This window comes from Macrotis lagotis, chromosome 1, assembly GCF_037893015.1.
Source record: "Macrotis lagotis isolate mMagLag1 chromosome 1, bilby.v1.9.chrom.fasta, whole genome shotgun sequence".
NCBI lineage: Eukaryota > Metazoa > Chordata > Mammalia > Peramelemorphia > Peramelidae > Macrotis > Macrotis lagotis.
In genome coordinates, this window is record NC_133658.1 from 297,249,531 (window position 1) to 297,263,996 (window position 14,466).

At 40.6% G+C, this 14,466-nt stretch overlaps 1 protein-coding gene across 2 annotated transcripts in view; it reads right to left on the reverse strand.

Moving 5' to 3' along the window:
* CD40 (CD40 molecule) overlaps nt 1-14,466 on the reverse strand; it is a 69,348-nt gene that overhangs the window by 1,927 nt on the left and 52,955 nt on the right. The window contains exons 1-8 of one of the 2 annotated variants that reach the window (XM_074211214.1): nt 10,954-11,418; nt 5,397-5,475; nt 4,913-5,038; nt 4,510-4,656; nt 3,545-3,638; nt 905-972; nt 382-468; nt 209-237 (exon numbers count right to left, since the gene is read on the reverse strand). In XM_074211214.1, coding sequence (XP_074067315.1) covers nt 209-237; nt 382-468; nt 905-972; nt 3,545-3,638; nt 4,510-4,656; nt 4,913-5,038; nt 5,397-5,475; nt 10,954-10,995 — 672 coding nt within the window. In that variant the 5' untranslated portion in view covers nt 10,996-11,418. Of the gene's footprint in view, nt 1-208; nt 238-381; nt 469-904; nt 973-3,544; nt 3,639-4,509; nt 4,657-4,912; nt 5,039-5,396; nt 5,476-10,953; nt 11,419-14,466 lie in introns of those variants that run through there. The other variant, XM_074211213.1, reaches the window with a different exon arrangement.

The following is a 14,466-nucleotide window of genomic DNA, read 5'->3' on the forward strand; positions in this document are numbered from 1 at the left end:
AACCAGGTTCTGAGACACAAGGGAAAAAAAAGCTAAACCTACATGGGTGGCCCCTATCCAAATAATAAGAGGATACTGGCCATGACAATAGAAAGGGAAGCCAGTTCTTGTCCAAATGTGGATGCCAGTGACTCATTCTCTCTTCTTCCAGTCTGCTGAACTCTGTTCTAGATTTCAGGAAATAAAACTAACTCAGGAAATAACCTACCTTGTCCTTCTGTTTCTTGAAATTCAAACCTGAATAGGAAATTGGTAGGAGAGAAAGAGATTAAGGTCAAGGAAGAGAGACTACACCCTGTGCCCTTTCCTTTCCCTCCTTGGGTCTTTGTCCCACCTCTCCCCAGGAAAACCTCCCATCACCCAGTCCAATCCCAGACTCACATCTCCAGTGCAGCAAGCCGATGAAAAAAAAGATAATTCCTACTGTGATGGGGACCAGTACCAAGAGAACCATTCGAGATTCAGGACCTGGGGAAAACGGGACTGCAGCAAAACCTCCCCCAGCATCTCCCACTCTAAAATGTTTTGTTCTTCCCATTTTTCCCATTCCTGGTCCACTGCTGTATCTCCTCTACCCCACTTCCCATTCAGAATTTTTTTCTTTCACACAGAATTCTAGAACATCTAATCTGGAAAGAGATTTAGTGATTTTTTAAATCTGACACCCCTCATATTACTGAGGAGGAATCAGTGGCACAGAAAGGTAAAATGACTGGTTCACAATCATGCGACCAGTAATTGGCAGAATCAAGGAACCAGAATCCAGGTCCCATGCAATGTTCTTTCCACTATCTCTCCTTTCTACTCTTTGCTGATGCATAACCTCAATATCTATCTCATCCCTTGCACACACACACTGCCCCCCATCTGACATTAGTCTTCTGCCACTGCCATCCATAATTACCATTTTCACAGCGCACATCAGTTTTGTCCGTCCCCTCCTGAATTTCCACCAGTCCTTTGTCTTTGCAGCTAGACACATGAGCACACACACAAAAGGGATTAAGTTTTTCCAGTTCAAGGGGCTTCAGGGCTAGAATTGGTGGGGGGATCATGATCAATTGAGAAGTCCTTACTCCTCCATTCAAGGAACTATGGGAGATGGAAAAAGATAAGCTATGGTCCCTGTGCTCAAGGACTTTATAACCAAGTGGGGAAAGCAACCTAAATTAATCATGCATTCATAATTATGCAATTTATAAACAGAGATAATGCTGTTCATATTTACAAATTTTCAGCATTTTTCCTCACAACAACCCTATGAGCTAGAAATTGAGATTATTGTCTCCATTTTGCAGATGAAGAAGCTGAGTCACAAACACTTTAAATGACTTGTCCAAAGAGTAAGTAAGTGTCAGAGCCAGGATTCATACATGAGTTCAGATCTCTTGACTGACTTCAAGTCCAGGCCATCCTGTACAGAACAATGCATGATCTAAGAGATAATAGATGGACCATGAGTGTTAAAAAAAAAATTTCAGAAAAGGGAGAAGAGAAAAAAGGATGGTGAAGTCAGGGAAGTCTTCCAGAGGGAGATGAGATTTGATTTGAATCTTAAAGGATAGGCAGAATTTGGAAAGGATTAGGGAAGAAAGTGTATTCTAGGCCAGTATACTACATTATATTATAGAATCATAAATTAAGAACCAAAAGGATCATCTAGTCCAACCTCCTTGCTTTACAAATAAGGAAATAGGCCCAGAGAAGAAGTAAATGGCAGAATCAGGACAAAGATCCTCTAGTTTCAAAATGAGTGCTTTTCTCACTGAATCATAAATGATATTAATAAAATTAGGCTTATATTGATATGTCATAATAAACAGTGAGTTAACTGCATGGGGAGAAGACAGAGGACAGAGGATAATTCTGGGACTTGTGCAGAGTAGATGGGAGGAGGGCACTGAGGACAGGAAGACTAGCCAGAAAACTGCTCTAGTAGTCCATCCATGAGCTAATAAGAAAATAGCCAAGAAACGGGGGAATAACTTCAAGGGAATAACCATCAGTCTCAGGGAGTGACTGAGCTTGGGTAAGGAAGGAAGAGAAGGAATCCAAACAAAAAAGTCTGATTTCATAGAACATATACTGAATTTAGACTCAGGGGACCCAAGTTTAAATCCCAACTTTTCCACTAAATGTGTCGTATTTGGTGAGTTGTGTAACTTCCTTGGAACTCAACTTCTGTTTCCATGAAATGAAAGAGTTGGATAAAATGGTATGACTTCTCTTCCAGATCGAAATCTTACAATCTATGTGAAAGAAGATGCCTTAGTGATTCTCTACCCCTTCCCCAAACCTGCCCCAGAAAGGTCATAAGTGATCTTACAGTATGACATAAATTGCCCATTTTGGAAAAGAGAAACAGACCCAGGAAAGTAAAATGCAGGTCTTCTACCTCAAATCCAGTGCTCTTTCTACTTAAAGATTTTTCCCAAAATGAACTATTGGGAAGAGAGACAGGCTAGACTGACAAGTCCAGAAGACTGAGTAGGATGAAGGGGGCTCTTCCTCACTGGGGACTGATGCTGTTTTCTGGACTATTGTTTCTCTGTCAGAGCACTAAGACACATAGATGTGTCATGAAGATGAGCTAGTATATTCTGAGTTTCTCTCAAACTTTTGCTACTTTGTGAACAGAAAAAAATGAAGGGTGGTCAATGGGATGATAGAGAGAAGGGGGATGGAAGGAAAGGAAAAGTAGGGAAGAAAGGAAAAAAGAAGGGAAAGAAGGAAACAAAAAGGAAGGAAACAAAGAAGAAAGAATGGAGGGAAGGGAAAAGAAGGGAAAGAAGGGAAGGAAGGAGGAAGATTGAAGGAAGAAAAAGAAGGAGGAAGGGAAAAGGGGAGAAAAGGACAGAGGGAGAGAGGAAAAAAAGAAAGTTTGTGTAAAATGGCAGAGTAGTAAGTTAATGTGAGCATAAGCATTATGCTATAACTGAATTTGGAGTAAAAAAGACACACATCTGAATCCCAACTCTAATGCTCACTAGAATGACTTTGAGCAAGAAAGTCATTTCATTTCTTGAGACTCAATATCCACATCTATAAAAAGAGTAGAATCATTTTCAAATAGTGACTAGCTGTGAGACCTTGGGCAAGTCATTTAACCTTTCCCTGCTTCCATTACCTCATCTATAAAATAGAGATAATAATAATAACAGCTGCGTGGTAATTGTTAGGACCAAATGGAATAATATATAAAATGCTTTGTAAATCTTAAGGTACCACAGAAATGAACTGTTATTCTTTATATTATTGTTATTATTATCCCTGTACTATCTGCTTCATAAGGGAAAGTTCTTTATAAACCTTGAAAAATGAAGATGAGCTGTTCTTTTCTACTTGAAAGCTTGGATGTGTCAAAGAACACACCCACACCAGTGGTTGGCTAGGAAGGGTAGAAGAGAAAGACCTTGATATATAGTAATGTGTCTTCAATTTCCCAGGTTTATGTATACCATGGACATATGGCCTAGGAAGCATAGCCCCAAATGAATAAATACTCATGGGCCCAGGAAGCAAGAGAGTCAGGAATCCCCAGTACCTGGTCCAGGGAAGGCACTGTTCAAAGGCAGAGGACACATTAGAGAAAAAGCCTTTCTTGCAAGGTTCACAGATGGTGTCAGTAGAACCTGTCCCTGGGAGAAAAGAAGAAAGCTGTGGCTGTTAGAGACAATAGTAGCCCATGAATATTTACTAAGTGTCTACTACTTATCAGTCACTGTGCTAAACACCAGACCTCAAGGGGCTTACAATCTAATGGGGAAAGATAATACATAAAAAGGAAGCTGAAATATGGGGGGGGGGTGTACTCAACATGGTGAGATAATGTTCTTGTAGTCAAAAGCAAGCAGAGCAACTAATGGCAAATGAAGTTAGCTAGAAAAGTCTAAGCCCTTTATATAGGGAGACCTTCAGCCCTTCAAATAGAAGGGCAAGGCTCCTTAAGTTGTCATTTTGAGGTATATCTGGAAGGTTATTACATCAGGGTGAATTATGGAAGCAATGGCCATTCAGGAGCAAGGGTCAGGACCTGTCTCTTGTCCAGCTGCATCCTGCAAAACTTCTAAAAACCCCCTTCTGTTTTCCCCTTTCCTGGAGCTGGGAGTGGCTGGTATCCCTGGCAAGGGAGACAATGGAAGACATAGATCTAATCCCTGTTGAATGGTGCCAATTTAATGTCTGAGGACCTTCCCTCCCCACCCCAAATCCTCTCTTTTCTTTGGAAGAAGTAACAGGAATGGTAAGTGTGAACTGCCCAGCTAAATGCTGACAGAAGAAACAAAGAATACCTTTTCCCTCCTTAGCTTTGACCCCAATCTTCCTCATTCACTTCCACTTCCTGGACTAGAATCTTAGATATGAGAGACCTTAGAACATAGACTATTAGATCTTGAAGAGACCTTAGAATACAGAATGTCAAAACTGGAAGACCTTTGAAACCATCTAGTTTGACCCCTTATTTCATGAAGAAGGAAACTGAGGCACTGCCTGAGTAGAGACACTCACCAATGTGTTTGACACCAAAGCCTGGCTGGCAGGGGCTATGGCTGCTGCAGCTCTCACACTCTGGGCTAGTGCAGTGAAGACCATCTGTGCAAATGCAGATAGTGTCTTTTTCCAAGGAACCTTCCTCCTGAATCTTGAGATGCAAATCTGAGCAGAGAGGGCAAAGAGGAGCCAATGATGAGTGGAAAAGGGTCATATATCCCTGCCTAGTTCTTTTCTGCAGTAGAATCCATTCCCAACAAGTACAGGTATAGTGGAATACATGGTCTCTCCCTTTCCTTGGTTTCCTACCACCACCACCACCACCACCACATCACACCACCACCTCCATCACCATCACCACTACCTCCATCACATCACATCAAACCACCAACACTACCACCATCACTCTCTGCCAACATACTGGGATCACAGTATTTCTGTTGATGGCAGTATTTATCATGGTTCAAGGAAGACTGGAACTCGCCCTCTTGGCAAGGTTCACACTGGGTTTCACTGTCCTCATTGCAATCAGTGACCAGCTTTGTTCCTGAAAGATGTCACAAGAAGAGAGAGTTCTAGTCAGATAAAAGCCTCATATTTCCATGAAACACTGGGTTTACAGAGCACTTTTCTCACAATGGGCCCTAGGAGTTAGGTAGCACTTGTGGTCAATCAGTTCACAAACATCAAGTATCTACTGTGTACCAACCACTGGGCTAGGCATAACATTGTACCTACTTTAAAGATGAGAAAACTGAGGAATGTGGCAGGAGAGGGTCCACAGGGTTAGTACACATTACTATGCCTATGTATATATGTACCTAAAGTCATATGACTTGTATTTAATAGAGGCAGGATTAGAATTCAGGTCTCTTAATTCCCAATCTAATCACTTTTTCAAATACCTGGGGAGCACTTCTTACAGCAGAGTCCATTCACTAAGTACTGGTTATTCTCACAAGAAATGGATGATTTCATGTGAACCTGAAAAGAAAGAAATCACAAAATTCTCAAAGAAATCACGAGATCAGCTGCCTGGACAGTTTAGTTCAGAGGTGTCAGCACCACCCTGGAGAGCCATGAGAACCAGATTAAAATACAATTGGGAAATATTTAAAAATATAAATTTTGCAACATTACTGACCATAATGTTAATAGCTAATTTTCTAAGTCAATAAATCCACTTAGTCAAAATCACTTAGTCAAAAGTAGTCACACTTTGCCTATAGACACAACCAATTCTCCAGGAGTCTAAAACATAGAGGGAGGACAGATTATATTCAGTAAGGAGAGGATAATATTCTTGGAGTCAAAGCCAAGCAGAATAGCTGATGGCAAAGGAAAAGTCTAAGCTCCCTCTATATAGGAAGACCTTGGGAGGAATTCATTTCTTGGCTCTTCCAGCCCTTCATTCAGAGAAGAAAGGCCCCTGAGGTTGGCTTCTTGAGGCAGATTTGGAAGGCTATTATGTCAGGCTTCTTCGGGCTACAGAAGCAATAACCATTCAGGAGCAAGGGTCAAGAGTAAGGTTGACACCAGCTGACCTGCCCCTGTAGTCCAGCTGCATCCTGCAGGAGAAGTAAACCTCCTTTTCTGCCCCCTTTCCTTCTCTCCATTGATCTCCATACTGCCTTTGAAATGACCCCTTTCTCTTCTCTGCCTTTATTATTTTCTTCAAGGCATATATTCCACACTGACATTCATTTTCATTAAATATGACTTCCTGACTCCCCCTTTTTACTGTCTCTATCTGGCTATCTCTGTCTCTGTCTTTATCTCCATGTCTCAGACTCTGTATGTCTGTCTATACCTCCCCCTACCCCCCACCTCCAAAGCTATCACATTCTTTTATTGGATTCAGCTGAAGTTGATTGAGCTTGTTACAGGTGAGCACTGGCCTTCAAGAAAATATATACATATGTATGTCAGTTAATTACACTTTACAGCCCGTAGCAGAACCCCCAGTGACTTATATAGCAAACTTTGAGAAGATTGACTCAGTAACAGCTTACAAAGCAGATGAGTGCACAGCAAATGTTTGTCCCCTTAGCAACATCAACCATCTCACAGTGCAGACAGTCCTAAAAGGGGCTGGCTAAGAATGTGGGTGGCTAAGCGCAGTCATCCGAACATCCCTGAACTGGAAAGAAACTTGAAGCTCATGTAGTTTGTTTTTTAAATTTTATTTATTTATTTTCATCAATATGCACATGTATATGCTTATCTAGTTTAACTGCATCACATCCTTTATTCTTCTGTCCAGCAACCAATGGCAGAGATCCCCTCTGCAGCATCCCCACAAATACCAATCACTTGCTGCTTGAAGAAGCTAGTGATAGGAGGCAGTCCATTCCATCATTGAACAGTTTATCTGCTAATCTGTTACTAAATTCTTAAAACAATAATAATAGCCAGGATTTATGGAGAAAAATATATATTTATACAGAGATTTAAGGTTTATAAAACACTCTATAAATATTATTTTAACTTCACAACAACCCTGGGAGGTTAAGTGTTGATATTATTCTCATTTTACAGTTGAGAAAACTGAGATTGAGACAGATTAAATGACTTTCCCAGGATCACACAGCTACAAAGTGTCTGAGGTCATATTTAAACTCAGGTCTTCTTTATACCAGATTCCACACTCTAACAACTGTGCCACCTAGTTGAATTTAATCCCTCTTCATATGACAAAGCTTCAAGTACCATATTTAAAGAATGCAATCATGATCCTGATAAAATCCATTCTTCCTCCAAGTTTTTCTCCCCAGTTCTTTCAACCTCAAGAGACAGCTGGTGGCTCAATGGACCTGGAATCATGAAGACCAGAGTTCAAACTCAGATAAGTTTTGTGATTCTGGGATACATAATTCCTGTTTCCCTCAACTGTGAAATGGAGAGAGTAGAAGTACCCACTTTGCTGCCTGACAGGTATATAAATGCTGATTCCCTTTCCTCCAATGACACAGTTTTGAATCTTTTCATGTTGGTTGCCTTCCTCTAGATACACTCAAGTTTGCCAACATTACTCCTAAAATATGACATAGGTGTCCTAGGGAACAAAACACAATGCTCCAGATGAGATCTGACAAGGTAAACAAATGGGACTGACACTAATTCCTGCTTCAGAGTCAAACTACTGATATATTGAGCTTTCAAACTATTGATATATTGAGCTTTTAGCTAATTAAAATCCCCAGGTAATTTTCATAAACAATTGTCTGACCCTATCTCCCTCATCTTATATGGGAACAGGTGAGTTTTTGGACCTAACACAGAATTTTATATCTACATGATGAAACAACATGTAAATAAGTAAATTCAAGAATGCTATAATTAATTTTTAAAATTACCTCAATAGCAAAAGCCTTCCAATTCCTAGTGGATTGGAAGATTGTCAATCAGTAATATTGGGTCTGAAATTTAGGAAAGTGCTCTGCACCCCAAATGGGAAACTGATTAGATAAGTCTTGCAGTCTAACTGGTCTCTAAAATACGGCAGTCTGTGAATCTTCCTATACAGTAATCATTTCAGCTACACACATACCCCATTAGATCCAGTTAGAAGGGACTTTAGGGATCACTTATTTCAACTCCCTCATTTAAAGAGGAGGAAACTGAAACCCAAAGAAGAAATGGAGTTCCAAAGAAATTCATACAGAGTATAAGTAACAAAAGCTGAATGAGAACTGGTTTTCTAACCCTAATTTGAGTGCTCTTTATATTGTATGAGAAAGAATAACTGCTAAAATATTAGGTCACATTTACACAGTTAATTGTATACATTACAAAGGTCTTTCATGCCAATATTAGTATCCCTGTTTTACAGATGAACAAACTGATGCTTGAAGTGGGAATGTGACTTACTTAAGATCATATAACTAACAAGTTTTGTAGCTGAGCCCAAAATTTGTGGTTTCTGACTATAAGTCTAGTGCTATTCAATTCAGCAACAAATATCGTAAACTCCATCATAAAACAGAAAAGAAATCATTCTATGAGGAACCTATGATCAACCATGAGCCCTTAGCTCTGCTTTTCCTGAACAAAATTTTCTCAAGGGGAGTGTAAGTAGCTAAGAATTTTTTCCCCTGCTTTGGAGAATTTGGCTCTCGTCCTGTGACAGAACTTGGAATAGAAGGCTAAGGAACCTTGACCCTACATTTGACCTCTTTTCTTCTGGCCTCTTCCTCCCATGTGCTTTCCACAAAAGCTCTTTCCCCCATTTCTGACTCCACCCTCCCTTCTCTCTACCTCTATTTGCCCTTCTAACTTTTAGACTCCGTGAAAATGAAAGCAGAGGGGTAGAAGTGGCTTTCCCTCTTCTCCTCTCACCAAGCACCCAACTCCTTCCCAGAAATCCTCTCAAGCATGTTTATTCATGTATAGCCATCACCCTAGAGTCTCATAGCTTTACTGCCAACCCTCCCCCTCAATGAAATAAGGTAGAGAAAAGTAGGGGAAGTTATGGGGAGGGCAACACAGCAGACCAGGTACGAGGGGGATTCCCAACCTCCAAAATGAGGAACTATCCAAAAAACTAAGAAGGGTGTGGGTCCCTAATGAATTCCCCAGCGATATGCTTGGGCAATTCTGAGAGACACCAGTATCCTGGGGCAATACTATTGGCCCCTCTGAAAGACAGTATGGTTGAGAGGAAAAAGCCTTCACCTAATCCAATGTAGGCAAGTCACTTCATCTTAATGAGTCTCACTTTCCTTTTATGTCAATTGGAAGAGTTGAACAAAACAGTCTCTAACTCTACCATTTCATGTGTCTTGGGTCACTTCCAGTTCTGTCATGGTATGGTCTAAGAATTAGGAAATTCTGATGTTTTTACAATCTACAGGTCCTTCTAACTCTCACATTATATCTTCACAAGATCACAGATATTTGACATGGATTTTAAAAATCATTCTTAAGATGAAGAAATTGAGACTTAGAGGGGGGAAATGATTTGCTCAAGGTCACACAGGTTCTACATGACAGAACAGGAATTTCAATTTGGGTGTCTGATTCCAAATTTACTGTCCCACTTGATTTTACATTTCCCTCAAAAGTCCCTTTCTAGTTTGGATATTCTATTTCTCCCCGATTTTGGCAATTTTCTAAGACCTTTTCAAATTGAGAGCATTCCAGGATTCCCAGTTTAAAAAAAAAACCCTACTGATGTGTTTCCCTTACTGCCCTAATGTTGTCCCTGAAATTTTACCCATGTCTTTCTTTGAGTTAGGGAGTCATGGGGTATTTCCCTGGGCATTTCCCCTGAGACCAAACCAGTGGTCCTATAAAGATGTAGCAGCCTTGCCTCTCCCAATTTCTTCTCTAAGGAGTTTCAACCCTTCACCTATCTTTCCCTCTATCCACAGAATAGGCACAGAAGGGGAATGCTGATAATACTCCCCCTGCTTGGCAAGGATCCCATAACCATGCAAAGAGGTTGTTACCAGATGCAACAGCATCCTGTATCATGGGAAAAGGACAGGAAACTGAACTTTTTCCACCTCTTCCTATCCCATTCCATTTCCTTTCTGGCCTGGAGGCCAACAACCTATCTGTAACCTCCCCAGTTCTTTGGCCAGTTAGTCTCAGAGGTTTACGGCTGAACTAGACTCCTGGGGCCTACCTCTTTGTCAGCTGAGAGGCAGTCTTGCCTCTTTCTCCTTGAAGTGCCAGTGATACTATCCCCAAGTGAAAATATCCCTCTGGACAGGATGGACATAATACATACTCAAGGACTGGGAAATGAATTGCATCATCTCTACTAAGGTACTCATTGTCTTAGACCCTTAAAACTGACTAAGGGAGTGCTAGATGGGTAGTAGAGCATCAGCCCTGGAGTCAGGAGTACCTGAGTTCAGATCCGGCCTCAGACACTCAATAATTACCTAGCTGAGTGGCCTTGGGCAAGCCAATTAACCCCATCGCCTTGCAAAAATCTAAAAAAACAAAACCCCTAAAAATAAATAAATGATTGATTTAAAAAAAAACTGACTGAGTAGCAGTCCACTGATGAATAAACCTGTTCCCTGGAAGCTGGGGGGGGGGGTGACCCACAGCTCACTCCCCCTAATCCGGCAATAAGAATAGTTGTCTTCCATCATTAGGTCATTTCCTTTCCTTTCCCCTTCCCCCTTCTCCCTATACTTTTTGTTCAACTTTCAGCTTCTTCCCATCTTCCATTAGCTGATCACTTTAAAAAGTAAGTCAAATGTTAAGAGTTGGGAAGGAGGAACTTCAGAGACCATCGAGTCAGTTATTCTCATTTCACAGAAGAAGAAACTGAGACCTAGAGAGAGCACCTTTCGAGATCCTCTAGCACCCATCCAAACTACAACCAGATGGTTAAACCCTTTCCAAAAAAATTCTGCTTTTCTCTCCATCCCATCCCAAGTTTGAGATCCCAACCTAGCCTCCCTGGAGGGAGAAGGGGAATGAAGGAATAGGAAGTCAACTCACGGCAGTGAAAAAGCAGCCCCACAGCAGCCAGATCAGGATCATGGCTGGACTGGATGCGCTCTCCAAGGGAGGTGAAGATCTCTAAGAGCCGGCGGCTAATTATCCCCTACATACAAACATAAACCCCACCCATAACACAGGCGGGGCACATCCAGCCAATCGCAGCTAAAGTTAGAGGGAGCTAGAAACGCTAGAGAGCCCCCTGGCCGAGCCTCGGTTAGACTTTTTTTGTGGATATTCCAGTTTCGGACAGTTTTCCGAGAACCAGTTGAGAGGACTCTTTTCCCAGCGCCCGGAGCTTCTCTCCTCCTTTACTTCCAGTCCCTGTAGTGAAATCCCAAAAGTCAGGAAAGGTAGGAGAGATATAGCCTGTCTATACTCTTAAGAGAGATGAACCGGTAGATCCTCTGTGGGGTTAGGGGCGCAAGCCTGCTCCGCCACCAACACCCCCACCATCCACAATCCCGACAGAACTGAAAGTCTGTACCCGGCCCTCTCTGGGCTCTATGCCAGCTTTTTTAGAGGAAGTCCCCTGGGACAACTGCAGCTGAGAGAGGAGAACGGGGGTGTTTGCAAGGAAAGGAGTTTCCCAAGTCGAGTTTCTCTTTCATTCCTAGGGAAATTCCAAATTAAGTGAGGAACCTGCGAGGGTAAGGGAGGAAACTGTTCTGTGCCCCTCTCTGTCCCAACTCTAAGACTGAAACTAACAGGAAGAATAACTAGATGACATTATTTCAGTAGCATTTAATCCTAGTGTGAAAGTTATTACCTCCATTTTAAAAAGAAGAAAATTGAGGAACAGGGAGAGAAGAAACTGGCTTCTCTAAGTTCATACAAGTAGTCTGGAAGTCAGAACCAAAGCTGGATCCCAGATCTCTTGACACCCAGTTGTAGGAATATGGAATACCTACAAGATTTTGAAACCACAGATTTGGGGAGCTGAGGAATGAGGATGTATGTTAACCTTGTGTGTAATAAAAAGATTGCTAGATTTAAAATGAGATGTTCTGGCTTTGATTTCTTGGATTTCAGTAAAGGGGAGCTGTACTAAGTCACTAGACTTACTAGTGAGTCATTGGGTCCAGTGGCCAGATATGAATCAAACTGGAGAGGGCCCTGGATGTGAAGCAATTGGAATTAAGTAACTTGCCCTCTGAGGTCAAATTTGAACTCAGGTCTTCCTCACTCCAGGCCCAGTGCTCTGTCCCCTGGACCACTTGATTCCCTTCCCTTCTGGTCTTCCATTTTCTCTTTAAAATGAAGGTGGTAAATAAATTTTGCATGATCACTGCTCTAGAAATATAAATATGACTGTATTCTTGATTGTTAAATGAAAGCCTGGAGTTGAAACAAGGAGGGAGTCACTAGTAGTCCATAAAATCTCTTAAACACTCATAATCCTAACAAGAAATCGTGATTATATCTATTCTTCATAGCTTCTGAATCTTTCAGTAAATGTGTATTAAATACCCACTGTGTGCCTGGCATTTTTCTGGAAGCTGAAGAGACAAGAATCAAAGTGAAATAGTCCATGCCCTTGGAGACCTTGCACTATGATAAGAGAGGAGGAAAAACTTGTATGCAGAATCAAAAAAAAAAAAGGCGGTGATTTTTTTTAATCAAACTTGATTGATGTAGGGAATTGATGTAGGGAATTCCTAACAATGAACTTTTCTCTACGAATGTAGGTAGCATCTTTTCTGCCAGTTATAGTTTTTATTGCAATTATTATCTTTATTATACTGAGGTCACCTATATGAGAGGTAGGACTTGAAACCAGGTTTTCCTGTCTATGAAGTCAACTATTTATATTACAATCCCAAAAGTCTGAGTGTAGTTTTAAGTTTCAATCACTTCAGTACAAATGCTACAAATTTACCACAAAATGTGAAAAGTTAATGATTTAAAATTTTAAAATATTGATGTTTCTTATTAAAATCCAATATAACCACAATCTTGTGCTATACGTTGCTCTAGTTCATATTCATACTTTGTACAGTTTCATTACCTGCTGATCAGTGACTGAAAAAATTACATGTGTAATTCTAGCCTTAAGATCATCCAAAAAATGAGAGTTTGATACATATCTGATGGCTTTAATGTGACCCCACAAGAAAAAGAGATGAGGTGACCAAAATGACTAAAAAAAGAGAACCTTCTATGCTTGTTCTGAGAAAATGTCATTCCAAAACTATCACACACAAATCATAAGGTCACAGTTCCCTCTCTTATTAATCTTAAAGATAAATTTTATTAAAAATTCACAAAATTAAATATGTTTCAAAGGAATAGAAGCTTTCAAATTACATTTTCTTAAGTGTTTAGCATTTCTGCTTCTGAAGCTATTAAAGTTTAAAACTGCACTTAGACTTTTTAGACATGCTGTGTGTATATTATACATATACATATAAACAGAGGTGCATACATATACCTACATACAGAATAACTCTGAAGTCTTTAGGAGCATAGATATTAGCAACATTGGGGATCAAGAAAAGTCTCATGTAAGATGTCCTTGGGCTGAACTTTGAAAGGGATGGAGAACACTAAGAGGTGAAGATAAGTAGAAATGACACAGCATGGAGAAATGTTCTGCAAAAAGGTCCAGAGATTGGAGATGGAATGTTATCTGTAAGAGACATGAGAAGTCCTAGGAGTTTGGACCAAGGAAGAATGTGAAAGGAAGTAATATTTAATATGACTGGAAAGGGAAAGAGTTAAAACACAAGTTGTAAAAGTCAAATAGAGGATGTTGTGTTTGATCCTGGAAATGTCAAAGAACCACTGGAGTTTATTGAGCAGAGGGATTGACATGATTACAAACCTGTTTTATGATATTTAATTTGGTAGCTGTGTGGAGAAGAAATTGGAGAAGAGAGAGACTGGAGAAGGGGAAATCAAGTACAAAGCTATAACAACAATCCAGAAGACCAGTAACAAGGACTTAAGTAAGGTGATAATTATGTGGGTAGAGAGAAAGAGATAGATGCCAGAGATGTTATACAGATGCCAACAGATTGGCATCTGACTGAATTTATGAATTTATGGAGAATGAGGAATTAATTAGAGCAGAGGCAGGGAACTTCTGGCCTTATGGCTGCATTGGTCTGCCAAGGCAACTACAGGTGAGACTGAATAAATCTAGGAGCTTTTTAGGGTTGAATTGATTAAAAGTTTGACTACATATAGCCTGTGAATGAAATTATAAATACCCTTGCAGGAAAAAAGTTTCCCCACCCCTGACTCAGAGATTGGGGTAGCTAGGTGGTGCAGTGGATAGAGTGCCAGACTCATCTCCTGACTTCAAATCTGGTCTTAGAAACTTCCTAGCTATGTGACCTCATCTGTAAAATGTGTTGGGGAAAGAAATGGCAACCCACTCCAGTATCTTTGCCAAGAAAGTTCCAAATGGGGAATGGAAGAGTTGGATATATCAGAATAAGAACGAAAAAAGATTGAGAATATGGGTAACTTGAAGGATCTTTGAGCCCTTAAGGAAAATATGAAAGTTGG